The sequence below is a fragment of the Squalius cephalus genome (assembly GCF_949319135.1).
Source record: "Squalius cephalus genome assembly, chromosome: 21".
In the NCBI taxonomy this organism is placed as follows: domain Eukaryota; kingdom Metazoa; phylum Chordata; class Actinopteri; order Cypriniformes; family Leuciscidae; genus Squalius; species Squalius cephalus.
This window is the reverse complement of record NC_137142.1, coordinates 9,468,948-9,494,916: the sequence shown is the minus strand read 5'-3', so window position 1 is coordinate 9,494,916 and position 25,969 is coordinate 9,468,948. Positions and strand designations below refer to the sequence as shown.

The 25,969-nt window shown below is 37.4% G+C and overlaps 2 protein-coding genes across 5 annotated transcripts in view; one reads left to right on the top strand and one right to left on the bottom strand.

Moving 5' to 3' along the window:
* The window catches only part of mcph1 (microcephalin 1), a 123,488-nt gene that overhangs the window by 10,842 nt on the left and 86,677 nt on the right, over positions 1 to 25,969 (bottom strand). The gene's annotated exons all lie outside the window — the stretch shown is intronic.
* angpt2a (angiopoietin 2a) overlaps positions 4,804 to 25,969 on the top strand; it is a 31,282-nt gene continuing 10,116 nt past the window's right edge. The window contains exons 1-5 of one of the 3 annotated variants that reach the window (XM_079854882.1): positions 4,804 to 5,441; positions 16,897 to 17,052; positions 19,168 to 19,289; positions 19,500 to 19,726; positions 24,581 to 24,708. In XM_079854882.1, coding sequence (XP_079711008.1) covers positions 5,166 to 5,441; positions 16,897 to 17,052; positions 19,168 to 19,289; positions 19,500 to 19,726; positions 24,581 to 24,708 — 909 coding nt within the window. In that variant the 5' untranslated portion in view covers positions 4,804 to 5,165. Of the gene's footprint in view, positions 5,442 to 12,091; positions 12,258 to 16,896; positions 17,053 to 19,167; positions 19,290 to 19,499; positions 19,736 to 24,580; positions 24,709 to 25,969 lie in introns of those variants that run through there. The other 2 variants (XM_079854881.1, XM_079854883.1) reach the window with 2 other exon arrangements.

Genomic DNA, 25,969 nt, shown 5'->3' with positions numbered 1-25,969 from the left:
TGCAGCAACAAAGTTACTAATACTGTGATCACTCAGAAAGATATACTGGATTTACTTTCACACATTTTACTCCCACCATTAATACTTCTTAAATAATAAATATTATAGATGATAATAGTATTACAAAAAATTACACAGGTCTGACATTTGATACATTGATTTGTCAAAAGTAAAAATAAACAAAAATAAAACTTGTTTGCTGGTGTGCATTTCTCTAGTGAAAACTGCAGTCGTAGAAAAACAGGTTCAAAGGGGTTCTATATACGCTGTGTCCGACAGATGAAAAATGCTGCCTCAACCACAGGATACGGCGGTAGGAAGGCAACAAGGCATGTCCTAATCCAATGCTTGTGTCATAGTCCTGTCTATTACTGATATACCTTCATCTGACCAATTTTTGAGGGCAGCACAGATGCATCATTCACTGCCAATGATATCCAGGGTTTTTAATTTAGGTTTGAAGGTAATAAAGCATGTGTTATAGGCTATTAGGGAAATATACTTTTGCCAAAGAAGACCTTTTACTTCAAATAAATGCTGATTTAAAAGAAGCCTACTTCAGTGTAATATGTTACCACTTCATCATGCTTAACAATTCGAATTTCAATCATTTTAATGCGACTACCAGTTGTGATGAATAGAAGCTCAACTAGTTTCAGTGAAAATAAAAGCTCAATGGTTTATCTCTTGCAAGTGCAGAAATTAGGACAAAAGTATTGTTATTTCCCTACTGTAGCATAACATAATATACTTGTGAAATAGTCATTTTCATTTATTTTACAGTGCATTTGTTTTACAATACATGGCTATTACTACTGTCATATGAATAATAATATAAAAATATAGCTGCGAGCAGCGATTGCGGGCCCAAGCCGGTGGCACCGCCACCCTGGTGCCTTTAGTTACACTAAAGCCACCGGGGTGGCGGTGTCACTGGCTTGGGCCCTCCATCGCTGCTCGCAGCTATATATATATATATATATATATATATATATATATAAAGTAACAAAAAAAAAAAATATATATACATTATATATATGTAACAAAATAAATAAACAATTATTAAATTTAAAAAAAAAAGAATAAAATGGGTTTAGTTCTGATATTTGTATAATTTTATATAGAAATAAATGGTGTATAATTACATTTTTAGAAGATAGGAGGTTTTTAGTGTTTCCTTTTTTGACATTACTTTAATCCCTCGCCATAGCAAAACCGTTTGAGATATTTATTATCTGTTTACAATTTAGCATCTTTAATGTATTTTCATCATGTTGAAAAAGTTTGGTGGGAATAAAATAAACCACTTAAAGGAGAACTCCGGTCAATTTTAACATTGAGCTCATTTTTTTGTACATTTGGAGTGCTGTCAATACAGAGAACAACGACAAAAATCGGTGTTGCCTACACCGAGTTATTCTATTTTTAAAATCTGCACCCTGTTGACTTCAATGGGGCAAGTTTTAAACCTGCTTTTAGCCTCTTAACATCCTTGATGTGTCATTACAAGTGCACAGAAAATGTGAGTGATTCCTTCAGAGTGAACACGAGTGAATCTGACTGCAGTAGATGTGAAAGATATGTATAAAAATGATGTTATTTAAGCCAGCGCAAATACCTGTTTACATCCTGTTTTCCGTTGAAGTCCAAAGTAGTCGATTGTCGAGTTCACGCGCATAGGTTTAGTTACCTATGATCACGCGCGTGAACTCGGCAATCGACTACTTTGGACTTCAACCGAAAACAGGATGTAAACAGGTATTTGCGCTGGCTTTCACATCTACTGCAGTCAGATTCACCGCGTGTTGACTCTGAAGGAATCACTCACATTTTCTGTGCACTTGTAATGACACATCAAGGATGTTAAGAGGCTAAAAGCAGGTTTAAAACTTGCCCCATTGAAGTCAACAGGGTGCAAATTTTAAAAATAGAATAACTCGATGTAGGCAACACCGATTTTTGTCGTTGTTCTCTGTATTGACAGCACTCCAAATGTACAAAAAAAGTGGCAAACTTCCTGTTGCCAGTTGGTGGCGCTATAACTTTGACTCACAATAGTCACATCCATGTGATCGGCCTCTTACAACGAACACACTGCGGAAGTTTCATCAAGATCAGTTAATGTATGCAGAAGTTATAACACACTTCCTGTGTCCCATTATTCGCCATACATTCGTTTCCTCGTCACGGCCAAACCGTTCGAGATATCAAAAATCCGTTCGCAAGAATTCATCCTCAATGTCTTGACTTCATTCACACCGAGTTTGGTGGCGATCGGATGAATTCCCTAGGAGGAGTATTTCACATTCCATTGTATGCGTTTTCCAAACAACGTATAATAATCGACTTCCTGTTGGGCTGGTGTAAAACTTAGAGCACGAAAGTTGTTCAGCCCGATGAGATCTATATGTGTACTGAGTTTCATATTATTACATGCAAGCGTGTTTGATTTATGGACCAAGTTTTCGGACCCCATTCCAGGGGGTGCTGTCGAGCCCCCCTGCCACGCCCCGGTACCAACTTCAGCCCGGCCCTGATGGCCGCAGGTTCTGACGTGTGTGCAAAATTTCAAGAGTTTTTGAGCATGTTAAGGGCCCCAAAAGTGGCAAAAAGTCCAAAAAAAATAAAAAATGAAAAAAAAATAAAATAAATCCTTACGAAAACAATAGGGCCTTCGCCCTTTCAGGGCTTGGGCCCTAATAATAATTATTGTATTCTAATTATTTTTCCTAAAACACCAGTGTGAATGTAATGTAGAATGAGACATATATCAACTAAAAAGAGGTTTGAGTGCCCTTTAAAGTTCAGATACAAGTCAATGCATTTTTTCTTTGTTCAATTTGAACTTTCAAATCTGAACATGGCTTTGAATTCTCAGAGTGTACACTATATAATGGTAGTATTCTCAAAATAAAAATCTAAGTATCTTATCAAAATACCTAAAATATGTGCTTGTAAAAAGTGTTTTCTTCAGCCAGTTGAAGACGTGGTGCACATGATCAGGATTTTACCACCTCCACCTCATTTTGAGCCAGGAAAAAAAAAACTGATATTCCACAATCCTGTCCGTTCTATCCCATGAAAGTTGAGCTACAAAATTAAATTTGCGGTTTGTTTGTGTGTAAATGTAATTTTTAAAAAACCTTTTCCCATTCTGATGTAATTTTAAGAATACATATTGCAGTAATTAAATATTCCATATCCCACCTGGATTCACCCACCTACATTTCCTGTCGGTACTGAGACTTCGGGTTACAAGTCCAACTCTCTAACCATTAGGCCACAACTGCCCTAAAGGATCTTTAAGGATCTATATAAGGTGGTCTCAACTCTGGCCCTCTCGAGGTCCACTTTTCTGCAGAGTTTAGCTCCAACCTTGATCAAACTCACTTATCTATATCTTTTAGTAATCCTGAAGACATTGATTAGATTGTTCAAGGTGTGTTTGATTAGAGTTGGAGCAAAACTGCTGGAAAGTGGACCTCGAGGGCCAGAGTTGAGAACCCCTGTTCTATATAGAACCTCTTCTTCTTTGAGTGTGTAATACTTTGAGTGTCTACACTAGAATAGAAGCTTTGATGGTCATCATAAAGCAATGTTCTCTTGGAAGTGTAATGGAAGTGACGACAAGGACATAATATCCAAGCAGAGGAGACACCCAAGGGGTTAAAAGACAAAACATCCTCTGAGCGGAATTATTTCCTCCCACAACACCTGCCTTCCCCTTCCTTCATGTCAGCTTTTCAGGCCAATATACTGTGATTATCTGAAATCAGGAAGTGCTCTTACGGACTTGCCTAATAATATTTTATTTTTATAGGTCAAATACTAAATGTAGGCTGTTTGTAATTTTGAAAACATTTTTTTTTACCAGTATCCGGTGGACTTTTTATGCATCTTTGAATAACCATCATAAGTTTAACACATTTTATTTTTAACACCAGAGACTTAAAAAAACTGATTTGAAAAACAAAACACTTTAAAACTGCTGTACTAACAAACATTATTTCAAGAGACACAGCTGAAACCATGAGCAACCGAACAGACAGCAAAAACACAATCAACTGCTTCTCCCTTCCAAAGAAAAGCAATGACCGCAAGAAATGCATGACCATATCAGACAATATGAAAATGAAGATTATTTTTAGCAACTGCAATAATGACAATAAGGAATCATTTTAAATTCCATGATAAGAGCTTTTACAAATATCATCTTAGTGAAAGCCAAATACTTTAATAAACAAGTAGCTTTTCATCTTTCGGCATATTACCAACATATCAATTTGAGTAACAAGTTAACCTGAAAAACTGACAACAATATCAGAATTTCTTAATTTTTTGAAGACATTTTTCAAAAACCTAAAAATGTGCTTCCAGTTTTCAATGACAAGATTCTCAGACTTTTGGATCCCACTGTTTTCAAGATTTAGGACAGGAAGTGATGGTCTTGAAATGATAGTTTGAGTGACAACTGAAAGACCCTCTCTTAATCTCTCTTCAAACATTCAAGGGGACCAGTGCTTTGAAGAGGAGAATATGGAAGGACAAAAGCAAAGCAAAAAACACATCTGGACATGTGGTCGTCTGGTGTGACTTGGACACTGCTGAAGCTGCATTACTTGAATTATACAGCTGCATCCTGAGTAGAGTTTTTTTTTTTTTTTAGAGGCAGCAGCCTCTAAGAACAACACAAATACAACCATTGCGTCCCCGTCCTCTCCTGCTGACTAGAACCATTGTCTTGGCTTTTGTTGGAGAAGCAGATACAGGCAAGAGGGAGAGCTTAAGAGCTTCAGGGTCTGGCTGGAATGCTCTTTATCCTCCTCTTTCCAAGCAGTGCTCCTCAAGTAGAGGCCATGGGTCATGGGAGGAGTCTCAGTCCTTCACAGAGGACTTGGGTAATACAACAGCCTGTTAGACTGATGAGGGATGAGTACAATCAGCCTGTGAGCGAGTGACACTCTACGACTGCTTCTGTGACACTGTCTCCTCCTCCTACTCTTGATGGCATATAAATGAGTGTGAGCACAGTCCTGGAAAAGGAGAATCAACTGGATGTAGAGACTTAGAGTCTTCATTCTTCAAACATCCATCCTCTAATAAGACAGGAACAAAGATATTTACTTAAACAGGTAGTAGTAGTATTAAATATTTTCAGAACAAATATGCTGAACACCGGCACACTATTTCTAATTTATTGCCTTAGTGTTGGGGAAGCATTTATGACCAATTCAGATGCAACAGGAAAGAAGTCATACCAGATCCAGAATGGGCCATGCACCTACACTTTTCTGCTGCCAGAACCGCAGAACTGTGGAGGTCCTTCAAGTACCTACACCAACCAAGTGCAGAGAGATGACCTGGTTGACTATGACAGCTCAGTCCAAAGACTAGAACAACTAGAGACCATCATGGAGAACAACACACAATGGCTGCAAAAGGTACCAAGTTCCTCTTGTACATGACAGTAGAAAACAAGTACATAAATAGATGTGGTTTTTAAAGGTAATTTGCTTATATTTTAGGACACTTTTGTGGTTTCATTTCAGAGTTAGGTATGTTTTGTTTATGTGAAAGTAGTTTTCTAAACTTAAATGTGAATTTCACCTGAATCCACTTACAAATGGGAGTATGGTTTGCAGTTCAACTTGTGGAAGTGAATCATTACTGATGTATAATTTGCATCTTGGCAAGCCATCACTAACACTTTCTAAAAACTATTAATTTATTGTATCTCTGCTTCGCATCTCTTGAAATGCATTCACGGCAGACAAATGCAAGTGCTGATTTGTGCGTGTAAAGATTTGGTGGAAAGTTTCCGCTAGTATTCTTTGTGGTACTTGCATTGATGCAAATGTACCATGGTTCAGACACAAATATAATGTCAAGACAGACCTCTAGGGGAGGGGAAAAGGTGTTAGAATCAAACGCAAGCCAAGCAAACTCAAACTAAGAATCAAACCTAGACTTAAGCCAGAGAGCTGTATGACTTCAGTGTGCTTTCCTCACAATGAAACAATGTAATCAGTTCAATCAAGCAGCTAAAAATCAGGAAACAACAATGAATGCTTATTTTAAAGGAATGAACATTATTCCTTTCAATGCCATCAGTGAGGCAAGGAAGAGTTAGTTCAGTTGGTAACACTTTACAATAAGGTTTCATTAATTAACATTGGTTAACTACTTTAGTTAACATGAACTAACAATGAACAATACTTCTACAGCATTTAGTCAATGGTAATTTCAACATTTACTAATACATTTTTAAAAATCCAAAGTTGTGTTTAACATTATTTAATGAACTGTGAACTAACATGAACAATGAACAATTAGATTTTACTGAAGTACTAACATCAACAAAGTTTAATAAATGCTTTAAAAACATATTGCGTATTATTAGTTCATATTAGCTAATGCATTAACTAATATTAACTAATGTGACCTTATTGTAAAGTGTTACCGTTCAGTTTGTTTCAGGATAATGTATATGAACATTGCAACCATGTTCATATCCGCATCAAAATAATCAGTCCAAAATTGCCTGAACAAGGTGCTCTCGGCCAGATTGAAAACAATCTCTGCTGTGGTCCATGTGTGGAGAGAGAACAATCTGACCCAAGAACCTCTTCTCATTGTTTTTGATATCATTGATGACTCATATTAAAAGAAATCTAATTTTTTATTGCTAACGATAATTTGACAATATTTTGCTTAGTGTGCTACTAATCAAACAATATCAGTATCAATTTATCATCTATTTTTGCACTGCAGAAATGGCACAGAAGTATTTAAATGTATTTACACTGCAATTATAAATGCATAAATTATGCTATGATTTTATATACAATTTCATAATATTTTGAAATATGAAATGAAACTGAAATTAACTGATAGGCTACTTAAAAGAGATATAAAATTAAAACTGCCAGTAGATGGCGGCAAGTCACTGTCTTAATGAGTCATTGATTCATTCATTCATCCATCAAGATTGAAAGGTTGATTCACCACATTTTTTTTTTTTATCTTAGCATTTAAGAAATGTTTGCAGTGAGGATGAAACTTGTCACTCATTATTGACATCCTGTTTGTTTGAGTCTTGGCTTGTTTCAGGAACTCGATACAGGAAAGAGAACATACAAGGATATAAGGATATGCACTCAACATTGTGGAGATTGAGATTTACAACAACTGTCGCTTAAATAGGCGCTTTTACATTTTGCTTTGACACAAAATATTCCGCCATCATCTTGTCAGTTAGCTCTTTACTCTTGTGATAAATGAAATCAGACTCCTGTTGCTGATTTGTGCTGCAACTCTTGTTCGGCTCACAATTTATTAAAGGTCCCGTATTAAGCCCCTTTTCACAAGATGTAAAATAAGTCTCTGATGTCCCCAGAGTGTGTATGTGAAGTTTTAGCTCAAAATACCCAACAGATCATTTTTTACAGCATGTTTAAATTGTCATTTTTGGGGGCTCAGAAAAACGTGCTGTTTTAGTGTGTGCCCTTTAAATGCAAATAAGCTGCTGCTGCACAGCACAGGGGGCGGAGCTTCATGAGCTCGCGCTCAGTCTCTCAGGACAATTTCATCTCACGGAATGATGATAATATCAGAAACATACGGTGGCCGAGAGGTGCAAAACAAATCACAATTACAAAAACAAAATAACAAATCCAAAAACAAAACAACAAAGTGTAAACACAATGGCAAGTCTAAAATCAAAATAACAATTCAGAAAACAAAACAACAATTCAAAAAACACAACTACAATTTAGAAAACAAAATAACAATTCAGAAAAAAAAAAACAATTCAGAAAAAACAAAACGACAATTCAGAAAACACAACGACAATTCAGAAAACACAACGACAATTCAGAAAAAAACGGAAAAGGTAGGTATATTTTGAGAATGACGTACTTATCGTTGAATGGACGAGACACCTGTCAATCAAGCCAGAGCCAGAATCAAGCGATACTGGAAGTACCGAGGGTAGAAATTTAGAAAACAAATCGTACCCATCAACGTGCCAAAGATAGTTCGGTCCCGTGGAGTGATAGGTACGCCTAACGAATCTACGACGTGTCCTTGTTCTGTCCCTGGTGGGTTGAGTTCTTGCATATGTCATCATGTTTAACACGCAACTTCTGCAGAAGTAACTTACTAACCACATTGTCTGGTAGCCGAACAACTGTCCTGGTGGACGCAGCTTTTAATGTCGTGGTATGTCGAAAAATGAAATAAAAGCAATTGCAGTGATGGCTTATTTGTTGGTGTAACGTTATTTACTCAGAAGCAAAAGAGAATATGCATAACAAAAGCTCAAAACATACATTCTCAACATGTATATCAGTTCTTTTTTCTTTTTTTTTTTTTTACAGTAATGACCGTTGTAGACACAAGTGACTTTAAACATTCCATCACACTAGAAGGAAAAATATGATCAACAAGCTATTTAAAGGGGTCATATAATGGTACATGCACTTTTACAAGTTGATTGTACTGAAATGTGTGTTAGCAGTGCCTGTACACAACCATCATAAAATGATAAAAATCCATCCAGTGTTTTTTTTTAAAATCTCCTTATATGTTTGACCCTCTCTGAAATCAAGCCGTTCGATTTTGTGATGACAGCAGCGTTTCAACACAGACCCGCCCTCAATCGTGAGCGAGCTGTCAATCATAGCCCGCACGTCATTGTTGATACCCTCACTGGAGTGCTGTCTATGAGCAGAATGGCGTCTGTGGTGTTCTTCGGTGTAATAAGGAACACAGCAGTCATTTTGATGTAAATGAGCAGTGGCTGAGTTTTGTTTTTGAAGGGATATGCCCAAAGGATTGACGTGGGGATTCCCTCACGGGGATTCCCCACGATTGCGCAATCATTTCACACCACACAGCTTTACAAACGAGAAAAAAACGGATCGGTACCAACGTGTTCCTGCTGAACCTCCAGAAGAAGTGAGTGTATTGTTTTATTAACCTTTATATTAATATTTATATTAACCTTTGCAAATTTGCAAACCTTGCTGCACGCTTCACGATGAATGTTTACACTGTTTACACTCAGGGTACATTACAGCATGTTTTCTATGTACGACGTTCTCAATATAATTCATAATCCCACGTTTATAATGAACAACGCGTTATGGTTATTGTGTTATTATTTCAAACGGTGTACGCACAGAACAGAGGGGCGGGGTGAGCAAAGCTCATTATCATTTAAAGACACATGCACTTAAACGGCGTGCTGAAAACAGAGCTGTTTTTGACCAGGTAAATGAGTGTTTTCTTACAATACTAATGAGAATTTTTAATTAAAGTAAATTACAAACTTTTAATTTAGACCCTAAAGAATCATATTAGCTTGTACAAAAATGGCATTATATGACCCCTTTAACACTCTCTCTGTGCAGTTCTCATGCTCTAGCTAGCCCCAAAATGACGTGTGGCATTTACAGCTGTTAGTAACACTCTAATCTCATGCTTTTTAGAAACACAATAAGACTGAAACAACATCATGTACTCTCATACACTCAAATAACATCGACATAATGACCATTTATAATGAATAGCGGGCTATCGCGCTAATCGCGAAACACTCATGCTAACCATGTGCTCAGGCATACTAAACTCATGACACACTATTAATATAGTAAATATTATGTGGTATGCCGCCAGCATGTCCACAATCACAGCACATGAATGTCCTTCTTCAAAGTAAAGTTTAATGTGTTCTATTTTCGCATAGCAAAACAAAGTTGATCACAAATTTCTTGATTGACAGGTGTCTAGTCCAATCAGTGATAAGCACGTCATTCTCAAAATATACCTACCCTTTCCGTTTTTTTCTGAATTGTCGTTGTGTTTTCTGAATTGTCGTTGTGTTTTCTGAATTATTTTGTTTTCTAAATTGTCGTTGTGTTTTCTGAATTGTTGTTTTGTTTTCTGAATTGTTATTTTGTTTTCTGAATTGTTATTTTGTTTTCTGAATTGTTGTTTTGTTTTTGTAATTGTGATTTGTTTTGCACCTCTCGGCCACCGTAGTACGTAGTAACTCAGTAACGGTGTTCATTTCGAGTCGGACAATAATGCCTACAGAGTCAGAGTGCTGTATAGAGATGGAACAGGTATAGTTTAGTAGTTTAATCAAAGAGTATACTCTTTGGTTTAATTACGGTTATTGGGGCGTAGAATTTAGTAGGGCCGCTACGGACGTGTCCCTACCAATATCCAGTGACACTGATATGTCCCTATCAATAATTTCGATCAAAACTTAAAATATATTTATATAACCACTGTTGTCCAGTTGTGTCTTGTGGTTTTTATGTATTAGGCTTATTTTATTGAATCAGGAAACATCTTATTTAGATTAAAATCTCTCACAAGAGCGTTCTGAGAAAAATGCGCAATTCACGGTACACAAACGGTTAATATATATCTGAGTCCCGCCCTCTTAACACACATCGCTAAACTGATTGGCTTTGTTTTTTCTATCTAACTTGTGAGAGGCTCTGGTGTAAAGCGGTAATGCTCCTCCGAAGGAAACCTAGATGCGGTAAGCTAGGGAGAAATTAACAGTTCTGTGCACAAAAATGCGGGACAAATCAGTTTTTACTACTCTATTACGATCGCGGGATAAGTGGCGAACAATCGTTAGTTTGACAATCGTTAGAGAGAGAGAGAGAGAGAGAGAGAGAGAGAGAGAGAGAGAGAGAGAGAGAGAGAGAGAGAGAGAGAGAGAGAGAGAGAGAGAGAGAGTGTGTGTGTATGCTTAAGTGTGTGTGTGTGTAACACTACATTATAGGGACAAAATGTCACCACAAAGATGGCAATATCTGAAATACTTGTCCTTGTGGGGATTTATTTATTTATTTTTGGAAAACAGCTGAAAATGTAAAAATGCAGAAAGTTTTCTGTGATAGGCAGGGTTAGTGTAGGGGGGATATAATATACCGTTTGTACAGTATAAAATCATTATGTCTGTAAAAAGTCCCCATAAAACATAAAAACACAACATTGCTTGGTCTTGTTGAAATGAGAGGACTGTTTGATGAAGTTGAAACCCTTGTCATCCCAGTCTCATCAGCTGAGACTTAAAGATGTTTCAGTGCTCTAAGGACACTGAAAACATGGCTCAGAGCAATGGTCACAAGTGACTTAACAGTATTGCCGTGTCTCATGTCCAACAGGACAAACTGGACATTATTGATGTGAAACAAATATGCCAACAGTTAATTTATGTAAGTTCACTTTTAAATGAAAATTCTGTCATCATTTACTCTCCCTCATGTTGTTTCAAACCTGTATGCATTTCTTTCTTCTGCTGAACACAAAAGAAGATATTTTGAAGAATGTCGGTAACCAGTATTGAGTTTTTTTTTTCTACTATGGAGGTCCATCAACTTTCTGGTTACCGACATTCTTCAAAGTATCTTCTTTTGTGTTCAGAAGAAGAAAGAAATTCATACAGGTTTAAAACAACTTGAGGGAGAGTAAATGATGACAGAATGTTCATTTTTGGGTGAACTGTCCCTTTAATGACAGATGCAGCTCAGCTTCAGGGCAGGGGATGTCCCCGTCCCCACCAATTTCAAAATCAAACCTACGCCCTTGGGTTATAACGTATTTGTCATTTGCTTGTATGTAACGTTAGGCTATCCATTATTAATAGCCTACAAGTCTGCTGTTTCGGACCAGGTCCGAATGATGATCAAACATATACTGATGAGTTTAATAAAGTTTATTGTACATCACACAAAAGATGAAGCGTCAGTTTTACTTCAGAAAATCACCATAAGAGCTGAGTAAACACAGTAAGTTATAAGAAGTGCGCAAGTACATAAACGAATTTCGGTAGAGTTGAGGGAGCATTTTCTTTAAAAACAAAATAATTCCATCTCGTCTTGGCTGCCTCAGATTTCGGGAGTAAATAGAGAGAGCTATGTGGATTAATACATCCAGCCACACAACACCGCGCTAGCTATAGGCAGAGCAGGCGATTGCCTGGCCTTGGGCTTTGAGGAGGGGCCTCCATAACCGTAACATCCCCTATAGTCCACCAGTCAAGACGGGCAGAAATACTAGCCTCATTGTTCATTGGATATTGTTGAATTGTCACTCATCTGCAGTTAAACCAAATAATGTTTCCGTTTCAAAGCGGGTGCCGGCCTCTGAAAGTTTGTGTAACGAACGCATCCATCAGGTGCTGCGAAGCAAAAGCCTAATAGGCACGCAAAGAAGCACAGCTCGTAATGCAGGTGTGTGAGTTGTCGTCATCTATTTTGGAGTGATTGCAATGTATTCTAAATATAAACTTGCACTGTAGATCAGCGTCATTTCTGGAAAAATCATTCACCGCTTTATTACGAGTTTAAAAGAGCACATTAACGTGCCCAGACGCGACGCTTTGAATTTGCGCGTACAATGAATAACATCGCGTCGGGAGCTGACTAGTAAAAAAGCTACAAAAGTAAAAGACAAGACATTTGTAGTCAAAGTTTAAAGGCTATGTGATGATGTGGGGCTATTTTAATTCCAAAGGCCAAGGGAACTTTATCAGGATGCATAGTATCTTGGATCCATGAAGTAACTGGCCTTTAAAAATAAAAATCTGCCTGCCTCTGGGAATTTAACATAGGGGTGTCCAGACGCACCCTGTATTTTAAGGAAGAACATTTATTTATTTACGATACATTATTCATTCACAAAGAAAATTGGCGTCCTTAAAGGTTGGATTTTTCCTAATTTTTTTAATTAAGGCATTAAGTTCAATTTCCAAAAGATGATTTTTTATTCCTCTTTTTAGTCAACTTTAGCATGGGTGTCTAAACTTATGCATATCACTGTAAAACACATCCTATATTAGATTAATCAGATATATACAACATAAAAGTAATATTACAAAAAAAAAAAAAAATCAACTTGACGATGCTTTTCTGAATGTATAACTAACCATAAGGCTAACCCTTCTTGTTTTGAACTGTATTGAATGTTAAATAAGTTAACAATGATAACAAGGCTGTGTTTATCATGGTGATTTGTACAGAGGCTTCGTGGATTTGCACTTAACAAGCTTAAACAGACAGTGAATGAGAGAGATCGACTGAACGCGTGCGATTACCTGCGTCTGTCTTTGAGGTCAAGTCTTATGTATTCATGAAAAGGTTGCTGTGTCCAAGGAAAGCGAAATATTTGTCGTATCATCATTTTAATGTTTAAGGGTATTTACCATGAATGGCATCAGCGCTGGTCAATGCATTGAATCAATGCCATTGGTCTCTATTAAGTGAAGCATCAGCGTTACCCATGCGATGCATTGCTGGTCAGCTGAGCCTTAAAAAGTGGAGCTCAAAGTTCAAATAATTAACACCATGTTTTATTACATCTATCTTTTAATTAATCAGCGTTTTTGAAGTGTTTATTGAATAAATGGTTTAATGACTCAAAGACAGTCCCTTGCCACCACCTAGTGGCATAACAATGTAACTGCGCGCTGAATGTCTATGTGCAGAGACGAAGAGTATGATACTGATGAAATATCAGCAGAAAGCCTTTTGTCCAGTCAGATTCGAGGATTGGAACTAACTGTTATACATATAAAAATAGCCTAACAAGCTTATTGTGAGGTTTATGTTCTGTTATGTGGACACGTTTTTGTGCAAGCTGACCACATCGTAACACTTAGTTATATAGCAACAAATAATCAAAATGAGAAAAAACAAAATAAATCAAAATAAATGAATAAATGGCGATAATACCACATATCGCGCTATTGAGCCCCTCAAAATTACTGCAAGGGAAATTCCTTCACCACGACAGCCCTAACGGCATGCTGTCCTAACACTAAACAGTCAGTGTTTAGTGATGTCAAAATGTCACAATAACCAATCAGAAAATAAAGAAATATATATTTTTAAGTCGATTAAGTCACGGCGATCTTCATGATCAATTGTCGCTGTCATGTCAGAGTGCGCGAGTACTCGTGCACATCCCTGGCTAACCCTGCTTCTAAATTGTGAAACTTTCCTTGTGGGCTTTAGAACCATGATAACCCGGGGTTAAGCCCAGTGTAAAAGAAAGCCCTTCTGATGGAGTGTCAACTCTAGTGTAGACGGGTCCATGTACTTTTGCGTCAATTCCTTTTTCCTTTTTTAACCACGAAAAAAAGAAAGAAAAAAGAACGGTTGGTGTATTTTTAAATGCTATGTTGAATACCAAAATTTATATTAAAACTGTATACACAAATTTCATGCGCAAAAAATAAAATATTGACTTAATTTCAGATTTTTTAATTACATTTTGCATCTTTATAAAATTGAATTAAAAATGGACAGATAAATGTCAAAAAAAAAAAATCAATTTACAAGTTCTTTCGCAAAATTATTGTTTCTCCCACACTTTCGAAAGCCATGTCTCTAAAACCACAATAATACACGATTTTAATAATACTTAAATGGGCATTGCAATGGGCATGAAATGGGCATTGCAGAACACCTGTCCCAACATGGTGAGAGGGAGATTGCTCCTCTCTTGTTCCTGTTAAAAAGTCAATCCATTCTCACTCACGAGGGGTCCAATACATGTCCAAAAGAATCGCTGTCACTATACTGACAGCAAATGCGCCCCCACAGCGACGCGGGACATTCTTAAAGCGCATAACGTGAAAAACGCTTAATGTACTAAGACAGTGATATTGGAGGATCAAATTCAGCATACACCTGATTTATAAAGCATAGCCTACTATGTAGAAAATCAGATCAGGTCGAATATGAATGCAACACGCGTACACTTTCAGCGTTTTCCACTTAGAAAACTGTTACAAAGGGAATGCTTAACGTGGTTTAATTCAAGACAGTGATATTAAAAGATCACTAGGCTACAAACATTAATAAGCTATAACTAGTTTTAGTAAACCCTATTGCTATAGCTCTAATATATTGTCATCCTCAGCAAAACAAGGACTTTTTGAGTGAACTTGCTGTACTAATGGGGGATTTAGTGGGGGATGCCAGGCATGAACAAATATTGCTGTCGTGTGATTTTAACATGCATGTTTGCTGTGCTTCTAAACCATATTCTGCAGAATTTCTAAATCTGAATGAGTCTTTTGACTTTACTCAATGGGTTTCTTATCCAACACATATCTATGACCATACCCTTGATTTGATTTTTAACCCATGGATTCTCTATTTCAAACATTGAAATCAGTAGTGCATCTTTCTCTGACCACAGGCCTATATTCTTTTGCTGGTCCTTTCACTGTCCAAATCCACATAATAAATCCATCGCTGGCACGCTTAACTTGCTCTCTTAATGTTCTAGGGAAGAATTTTCTGTAGCCTACCATGATGTACGTAACTCTCTGGGGTCGGACTCTACTCTGCATAATCTGGACAAATGGAAAAAGGATAGATTGCAGATTTCTTATGAAATTTTAAAAAACTCTTATAACATGTTTCAAAAAGCTGCAAAGGCCGCAAGATGCAAATATTTTTCTGAACTTATCACAAACAATTGTCATAAACCTCAAGTTCTTTTTTCTTCTATTAACTTTGTTTTAAACCCTTCTGTGCAGTCCATTTTAGAGCCCTCTACTTCACCCTGTGACAACTTTGGAAAGTTTCTAATAGATATGATCACAACTTTAAGATCGCAGTTGTCTAAATCAGTATATACTATGCATGATGTTATGTTCTTCAATATGGTCTGAGTTTGAGCCTATTAATCTGGTTCCATGTAATGAAATTGGTGGTCACCTAAAACCTACTATCTGTCCTCAGGATATTATTCCACCTCTTTTCCTGAGAAAAATCATGGACACAGTTGGTCCTGGCCTGTTATTGGCCTATTATTAACAAATGCTTGTTAACTGGTTCCTTCCCTTAACAGTCTTACATTTGCTGTGGTGATGCCATATCTTATAAAAAACAAACCTGGATCCTTCCTATCTTTCTAACTTTTGTCCTATTTCTAATGTACCTTTTATCTCAAAGATCCTTGAGAGAGTTGTACTGTCTTCAATTACAATCTTATTTGGCTGTAAATTCTCTTCATGAAACGTTTCCATCTGGAATCTGAAATCCATGGCTTTAGTTTTATTAGATCTGAGTGCTGCATTTGATTTGGTCGACCATGAGGTCCTGTTGAGACACCTGGAGATATCTGTGGGTCTTCGTGGAATAGTCTTACAGTGGTTCCATTCTTATCTGACCAACACATGGTTCAGTGTTCGTATTGGTCATCAGTCCTACTCTAGTATACCTCTTGATTGTGGAGTCTCACAGGGATCAATCCTCGGGCCGGTATTGTTTACCCTGTACATGCTACCTTTGGCTTCCATTTTGAATAAATAAGGAGTATCCTTTCATCTCAGTTGTCTAATTCAGTATACTATCCATCCTATGCATTTATCTTGATGGTACTCAGATCTATTTTCCCTTAAAAAACAATGATAAAAATGGTTTACAACCACTGTTGGCCTGTTTAAAAGAACTCAAGCTTTGGCTTTATTTAGAAAATTTTTATTGCTTTATTTTTAATTAAAGCAACTTACAAATGAGAACAATAGAAGCAATCAAAACAACAACAATCAAACAGGGCAACAGTAGGTAAGTGCTGTGTCAAGTCCCATTTAGCCTAGCAAGGTGCAATATTTTTTTAATAAATAGAAAACAATAGAATAGAATAGAATAAGTAAGTGCTAGTATTAATGGGTCATGTGTTGACGAAAATTATGTGTCCAGTCCTTGATTAAATAATGTCTTGCGCCAATGTTGACTTTTCAGGGTATTTTTGTTTAACAATTCAGAGGTTGAGGTTGTATTTTCTGTAGTCTTATCTAAAAAGAGTTTCTGTTCTATTCGAATTTTAAATAATTCCTTCTGATTTCACCCACAGCTGGAGAACTACATCCAGGAGAACCTCAAACAAGACATGGCTCAAATTCAAAATAACGCAGTGCAAAACCACACAGTGACCATGATCAAGATTGGGACCAGCCTTCTGAGTCAAACAGCTGAGCAAACACGGAAAATCAATACTGTTGAAGCACAGGTAGGGGTTGATACTTCTCTATGTAATTCAGTAGGCTAGGTTTAGCGGGTTCAGTTTCAAAACCTAACAGGCTTTTTTCTACTGGCCCAGTTTGGCCAGTGGTTTACATTTTTACTTGCCCGGACAATTTTTTTTACTGGCTCTATTTTGGTTGTATTTGACCCATGTAACTATACAATAAAAAAGGTTGTTGCAACACCAAAAATTTAAATACTAGTGAAATTTCTAATACTTGATGACTAAGCTTAAAAACTAATAAATTGATGGTAAGTCCAGCTTCAGCTAAATGGGAAAACAACACACAGACAGGCTTCAGATGTTGATCCCAGGTTTTGTTGTAGACAATTACATCACCTAAATAAAAAGCGTAGCCTGTCTGTCTGTCAAGACATGGTTCATCAATCTTTGAAAGTTAAAGTGTGCATTTCTTAATCAAATCTTAAACTAGCCTGCATTACCTCTCTAGCTGCCAAAAGAAGTCAAGGTACTCCCTTCTCTCAGTTGCAGTAAACGTGCAACAGATAAGCACTTGATTGTTGATGTTGTACCCATACCTGCTCCACTATCTTGGCAAACATATCTGATGTAAAATCTGTCCACTGGTCCATCTGAATAATTTTCAGAATACAGAATATGGTGAAAATATATAACAGCTTGATTCGTATGGATTTTAGTTTTATCTCTTTATGAACTTTTTGAAGCGACAAAGTGGTAGTTGTGTGGACTGTCAATGGAGGGACAGAAAGATTTCTTTTAAAATATTTTCATTTGTTTTAAAGATAAACAAAATCTTACAAAAAATAGACATTAGGGGTGAAAAAAAATAGACAATAGGGGTGTGGACGAATAGTTGAATTTTCGAATATTCAATCAATGTTGTTTTGCTGGCCGTAAATGCTGTGAAATCCATGCAAACTAAAACTCAGTTATAACTAAATGCACCGGGTGACGCTGTGGAGCTTGTTAACAAGTTGATTGTATTTGATCACAGAATGTCGTCGTCGTCTGCCTCTAGGCGCAGCAAAGTTTAGAATTACTTTGATCAAAATTATTTTACTAAATTAACTTACAAAATGGAATTACTTTTGATAAAATGGGTCAACATGTCATGAAACATTGTCTGGTGAAATGGAGATATCCTAAATATCGGCACCATGACATCACATGAAATCCAAACACCAGGACAGCTGTCCATCACTGCACTCACGACTGCAGGTAAACACAGCTGAGCTGAGAAGATAACTTCTCTCATCTCATAGTAAAATGATCTCTAGACATATGCTTCTTTTAAAGTCCCCTGTAGTAAATCATTTTATCCCTTAAAACTCATCTTTGATCACCAAAATGACATATTTAAATGTTTTTTTACTGTGAAATTCTTAAAATAGCTTGAATGCAACTACACCCTTGCTTCATTTAGTATACGCGGATCCATTAATATATTAATCATAACATCGTAATATACATCATACACCCGCTATATTGCTAAATCTACCTGATTTTTCATATCAATAAAAAAAACCTAAAAAAAACAGGATAACCAGGCATCTCTTAATACCCCAGCTAGTTCACTGTAAATGATATGCCAAAGCCCGCCGGCACGTTGTCGTGATTGGTTACAAGGTAGTTTCTGATGTCAGATGCGTTTTGAGACTGACTTTTTTCACTGCAGTTTTAAGGAGAAAATACTCAGCAATGGTGTTGACTTATGAATTTACACATGGTTTGTCTTAAAGCATATTAAAAACACCACATTAGACATATAAACAATATTAAAAGCTTGATTTTCACCACAGGGGGACACTTGCAGAGGAAAGCAATGTTATTCTCTCAAAAATATCATCAAGAACCACTAAATTATTAAGAAGATGGTTTTATAGTTAGAAGTCAGAATTCCAACATACATGTTAAAGCCAAGATATTTGTATGGGTGCTTTAAGAATACTTCATTTAATGAAACATGGAAGACCACAACAGCTGAAAAAAAATAGAAAACACCTTCAGTGGAGGGAATTTGATTCACTGACAGAAAGTGAATATGGAAATACTCATGGTTTGCAGAGTCTCATCTAAGATGCTTTCTGTTGGAAACACAATGTCTATTTTCATCTTTAGGTAATTAACCAAACAACTCGACTTGAACGTCAGCTTCTTGAGAACTCCATTTCAACCAGCAAACTGGAAAATGAAATTCTGCAACAGATAAATGAAATCCAAAAGCTGAATGAAAAGAACAGGTAATAATATTAATATAATATTAATTGAGCTGTTTAGAAAAACTCCACACTTTGTCTCTCCAAATTCTGGAGGAAGATCTATTCAAGTCACAAACATTTTTATAGAAACTTAAATTCACATTGCTATTGACTCCATTCATAGAGTTGAAAAACCAATGTCTTGAGGAAAACTGAGTGTTTTTCAAAACTTGTTCTCTTGGTTCCTCTTAGTTTTCTGGAAAAACGAGTGGAGGACATGGAAGACAAGAGAAATACAGAGCTAGAAAACTTGAAAGCGGAGAAGGAACAGCTCAAGAAGCTGGTGGAGAAGCAGACTAGCATCATAAAAGAGATGGAGCAACAAATGCTCCGCACCTCCTCCGATAACTCTGCCATGAAGCAGCAGCAGCAGGAGCTGACAAATACAGTCAACAACCTAATTCACACCATCTCTGTGGGTAAGCAAGGTGGGGTTTGCATCAGTATTTCAACCGTTATTACACATGGGACCTGGGGCAAAATAAACTCCAAAAACAATATTGTGCCAGACAGTTCACCTATTATTCACCTATAATATTATGCAGCTGTTCAAATGTTTGGGGAAAAGGCTAGACTGCAAGTTAGACAGAGACGGAGAGAAAGATAATCATCAGAGTACGGTAAACACAATATACTTTGTCACGGTTCAAGTTTCAGTTAAAGACCTTTAAGGCACTAATCATAATGAAATTATTTTCTCAAAACTTCTTATATTACTTGACAGTAACTTTATGCATGAATACAACACTTTATCAGTAAGGATAGGCAGTGTGATCAAAATCCCAAAATGTATAAAATTGCATAAAAGGAGAATAAATTATGAAATTAAGTGTTTATTTGTGTGTTTTTGCACAAGAATAATAGAGGTAGAGATGTGTTAGTGTTTACTGTTCTGTTATGTTGTAGTTTTGCAGAGGTTACCATTGTGGTCAAGAGTAGAGCCTGTGGTTAGGTTGAGAATTGGCTATAAAACCTTAAGACTTTATATGCTGCATGTTGATTATCTGTGTACATGCAATAGTACAACCGTGGCCAAAAGTATTGGCAGCGACAAATTTTGTGTTTTGCAATGTTTGGTGCTTCAGTATTTTCTGGCCAGCCACGACCAAATATGAGCAGGCCCTCCACGTTATGGAGATGAAGCTGGTCCCTCTGGCTTGACCACATCATGAACGAAGAGGACCAAAGGGGCATGAGCCCATAGTTGACAAGATGCATGAAGCCCAACTCCGCTGGTATGGCCACGTCATCAGAAGCGGCAACGAGACCGTGGCGAAAACGGGTTATCATCCATCACCATCTGGACGACGACAGCGCAGCCGGATGAAAAATCGGTGGCTCGATCGCCTGGCGGAGGACATGAGAGCAGTCAATATCACCCCTGCTCATGCCCTGGATCAAGCCAAGTGGCGAAAGGCATGCGAACAAGTGGACCCTGCGCCAACGCGGGACACACGCTAGAACGAAGAAGCTGCTTCTGTATTTGCAGATTATCTTTTTCACATGTTCCTATGGTACACTGGGAAACAATAAGCATTTCATACATTTTAAAGTCTTTCATTGGCAAAACCATTCGATATGTGCAAAGAGTCAATATTTACAGTGTTGCTGGAAATCAGCTTCTGGGAAAAATCCTAACAGATGGCGAGCCATTCTTGCTTTGTAAGTGCTCAGAGTTGATCACAAGTTGTGGACTTTTGCATGTCCACTTGCCCTTTGAGGATTGACCATAGGTTCTCTATGGGATTAAGATCCAGGGAGTTTCCTGGCCACAGATCCAAAATTTCCATGTATTGATCTTCATTCCATGTATTGATCAGCCACTTCATTATCACTCTTTCCTTGTGACATGGAGTGCTCATTACGCAGGAAAGTGCACAGATCATCGCCAAATTACTCCTAGATCACTGAGAGTAGTTGCTCTTACATTATTCATGGCAGTGATTTTGGGCATAATTGTGAGAGCCCCCTCCCTTGCATAAAAAGCAACCCCACACATGGATGCTCTCAGAATGCTTCACTGTCGGCATGACACAGGACTCATGGTAGCGTCTTGTGCAGTCCAATCCTTGTACTTCCTTCAGAATTTCAGTCAGTTTTTGATGTTTTTCTTGGAGAGAAGTGGCTACTTTTTTCTTCTCTAGGCCGTTGTCCTGAAGTCTTCACCTTACTGTGTGTGCAGATGCACTCACACCCACCTGCTGCCAAGATTGAGCAAGCACTGCACTGGTGGTGACATGATTCCGTAGCTGACTCCTCGGCAGCAAACTTTGTGAAGCACAAAATTTGTCACTGCCAATACCAATACAATACAGCTGTATAGTTATAGTTATAGTTATTGTGTGCTATTGCTAAGGTAGCTGGCAGTTAACCATAAAATAATGTTAATATGATATTGATGCAATCAAATTGTAGTCAATACTTCATTATAATTGCAATTAACATGTTTGTGTAGTAAAAAATCTAAATTTAAAAGTTCTATTAACTTAATCTTTGAGTTTGTTAACTTAAAAATTTGATGAAACCGATTACCGCACTTTTTCAATTTAGAACTTTTCTAGGAATTTAGTTTTTCCCTCTTTTCCACCCCGCTTTTAAATCACTTATGAATAGTGGTGTGACGATAGAGCTGTGCCGGTAAACTTGACAACCTCATCACCGCGGTGGTCCGCCAAAACACTTTTTTTTTTGTACGTGAATGCTGTTTTATGTGAATATTATGACACGAGTGAAGCAAAAGCTTTGTTTACAAAAGAAATAATAGGTTTGCAATTTAATGTTACATTGCAGCCATGGAATCATTTGGATTCGTGCCGAATGAGAGAGGTATGTCACGTGAGCCCATACATTTAAGCTTTGTATTATGTTTTGCGAATTTAACAATATTCCATTAGACATGGAATATCTTGTTTCTTTTCCCAAATCTTCACTCACGTCTTGCCCATTTTCGCAGTGGATTATAAAAGTGTCTTCCTTTGGTTCACTTTTAATTTGTCCTACAGCGTTTTTTCTACTTTACCACAGTAAAAATGTGAATATAATAGGCCTGATACCTTTTTGCTTGCACATAAAAACAAACAAAAAAAAAACACAGTTTGTGCTTGTTATCATGGTAAGGGCAGTGATAAACATCAAGTTTATTTGTATAGCGCATTTCACAAACGCTTGGGATTTAATGCCTGATTCAGATAACACACAGATTACAATTTTGGCACGATCCGTTTGATGTGTCGTGGGGATTCGTAAATGACAACGGGCGTCGGGACGCAAGATTCGATCGTTTCATCTCATGTAGTGTGTCAGTGGACAACAACCGACGCCGCATCTGCGATGCTTCACTACATCACGATGAAAAGACTAGCAGGTTTAATTTTTTTTCAGCCCTCCACGACGGTTCCGTCAAGAGTGAGTGAGTGTGTGCGAGTGAGTGAGTGTGCGCGTGAGTGAGTGAGTGAGTGAGTGAGTGAGTGTGTGAGTGAGTGAGTGAGTGTGTGTGTGTGTGTGTGTGTGTGTGTTTCAGTGTGTGAGTGAATGTGTGCTTACAGTATGTGTGCGTGTGAGACGGCACGCGATGACTGGTCAGGTAGTCTGACATGTTTCTTGTCCACGACACGACAATATTTTAGTCAAAATCGCATAATCTGACACAGTGTATCGTAAAAGACAAAAAAAAATTGTAATCTGAACCAGGCATTAGTTTCGCTTTCTCTGGCAGCACAAAATCAAACATAGCCTAAATGTCTTGACACTGTGGAAGATAAAATTCGCTCTTCAGACCTTTTACAACAAGTGTCAGTTGCTTGGAACATCAGAAGAAAACATGAAGATATTAGAAAAGAGATGGTCTCTTTCCTGCTTGTGTCCCACATCCCTCTCAAAGCGCAGAAGCGGTAGGCTATATGACATATCTTTGTCAGGAAATATAAAACAAATCTATTTCAATGTTCAATTATTACAGGCTGTAATGTGGTGTTTCACTTACGGAAGTGCTAAAATAAACAATATACAATAACACAATAAAATGGAGGTTTAAGGTTTAACTCACGCATGAGCAATAGAGGAGGAAAAACAGATAGGCTACATTCTGCCCCATTTTCAGGGTGGGCAAGTGTTTGGACAAACTTTGGATTTTATCAACTCCAGGAGAAGGAGATGCTTGACAAGACATATGCAAGCTTGGTAAATATGCAAGTTTGGTAAAGTGAAGTATTTTGGAAACACTACAAACATGAGGCTTTCGGTAATTGATCCACACAATTGAGCCTAGGTGTAGCATACATCCCAATGGCTTTTTACGCATAAAACAGTACCTTGGCGTACCAAGAGACAGAGATAAAGGTGGAGGAAGCCCTTAAGACAGCAACAAGAGTTGTGATGTGTGATGCTTGGACATCAAAGTCAACTCAGTCATGTGTCCTGTCTGTATCATGACTACTCGGGAGGATTTGGAAAAACACTTGATTTTTCCACTGCAGCCTAACCACTGATGGTAGACAGACTCCTCAAGCAAAAACTTGCCATTTGTGCTTGTTTGTGGGGGAACTAAATTAGTCCCTACTTCAGAGTAGGGTCTAACCCAGCACAATAGGAACTACCAGGGACTTTAGTGTACGTTGATTGGTCGAACGAGAACCATAAGAAACAGCACCCGTATTTTTAAAAAATCCTACAGAAACATTCAGAAAGCTAATGTTAACGCCATTTACCTGTCGCTTTTGTCTGTGGTGTTGTGTTCTTTTCTCAGCCTCTATGATATGTAGCCCCGCAAGTTGTCACAAGAGATTTAATCTCAAAGCCCTTTCAATCGTATCACTTATATGGTCTACATTCCATCTCAGTTATCACGAATACCATGAACCAACAAAAACATAGCTCCGATCACGGCATCCTCCATTCAGTTGACTGTTGAATGTCGGCAGGCTTACGTCACTTCAGAGTACTTACTGGCGGTGTAAATGCAACCAGGAAAATGGCCCTAAGGAAACATTTAGTTCTCCAGGAACCGCCCTACCGTGGCTAGTTCCTAAAACTATTTTTCCTATAACTGCCCGGTGCAAAAGCCCCTATAGTAATTGCACAGCGGAGCATGCTCAATCTGGTACGTGTAGACCAGGATAGGGTTAAATTAACCAGGATAGTTAAATAGGAAAAGTAACAAAACTATAATCAAATTAAACAATCAAAAATCGAAAATCGTGAGGTTCCAAACTATTCCCACCCCTATTACAACGCATACTGTCTACTTTGGTTTAACAAAACATTTCTTTTATCAGGTAGCAATCCTGCAATGATGCAGGACGATCCAGATCAGTACAATGACTGTGCTGCAGTATTCAAGTCAGGGAACAAGGAAAGCGGGGTCTACTCGTTGACCATACCTGATACAAAACAGCAGTTCAAGGTAATGTCTATCAACTTAATTCAAGTCGAAGTAGTAAAATACCAGCAAAATACTTAAATATATAACAGTGCATTGACATTCAAAGTAGTATTAGCAAACATAAGAAAATTAAAACATTTTTCATTTACTCCCCCGTGTATTGTTCTGACCATGTACTACATTCTTTTTTTATCCACCGAAACACTAAAGGCTGAATGTCAAAGTCACTATTTTCCATAGACCAAAAGTGGATAGTAATTTGATTGCACAAGCTCACGAACACTTGAAGTCATGTCCTGATCTTTTTCTCAATCTAATCCTTATTTTCCTGCTTACACTGTACTTTGAAAGACAAAAAAGACAACAATAATATTAAAGCAAATTATCAATTGTGTTTAATTAAAAAATGGAGCCTTTAGACATTACCGATGCCAAAAGCCATTGCTTCTTGGTCATATGTCAGATCGCAACAAAGCTTTGAAAATACAAAAGTGAATATCCATGATCTTTTTTTTAACACTGAAATGACTTCAGTTGAACAAAAGCAAAATGCATAATTTTCCTATTATCACTGTGAAGCTGCTTTGAAACAACCTGTATTGTATAAAGCACTTTTAAAATAAAGATGACTTGACTTGAACACTTAGCTATCATCTAAAGCAGGGGTTCCCAAACTTTTCTATTCAAGGACCCACCTAGACAAGAATAATCTATCTCAAGACCCACCAAAATATAAAATAATTTTAAAGCATGAATGTGGGGTAGGAGGCGTTAGTTCTCTTTGGAGCAGTTTTTTTTTTTTCCTTGTTATAGTAGCCTATGAATGACAAGTTTAATTGCAATACAAACTTTTGGCACATTATCAAAAATTGAGAGCCTAACAGCCTAATGGCTGTTGAAATTATGTGAAGAATACTGAGTAGTTTTTGTCTGCTGCCTCTACTGATTTACCAGACATGGCAGAACAAATTTAAATAAATGAAAAAAGATCAAGTAAGCTTAATCATAACCAAAGGTTTGATATGATAAAAATCAGAATATAAAAAAATATAATAGACTAATAATTTTATTTGACAGTAGGCCCAGGACCTAGAATTTCAATACTAATATTTATGCTGCGAGTGTTGTTCAGCGCAGAAAATGCTTTCGTGCTCGTGTGTGTACATGTGAAGTACTTTTTATATATAGGCTATATTTTTTGCGTTGTAGCAAAATGCATGCAAGGGAACGCAAACAACGCACTCTTACGACGACCATATCTCTGAAAGACAACAGTGCTGTG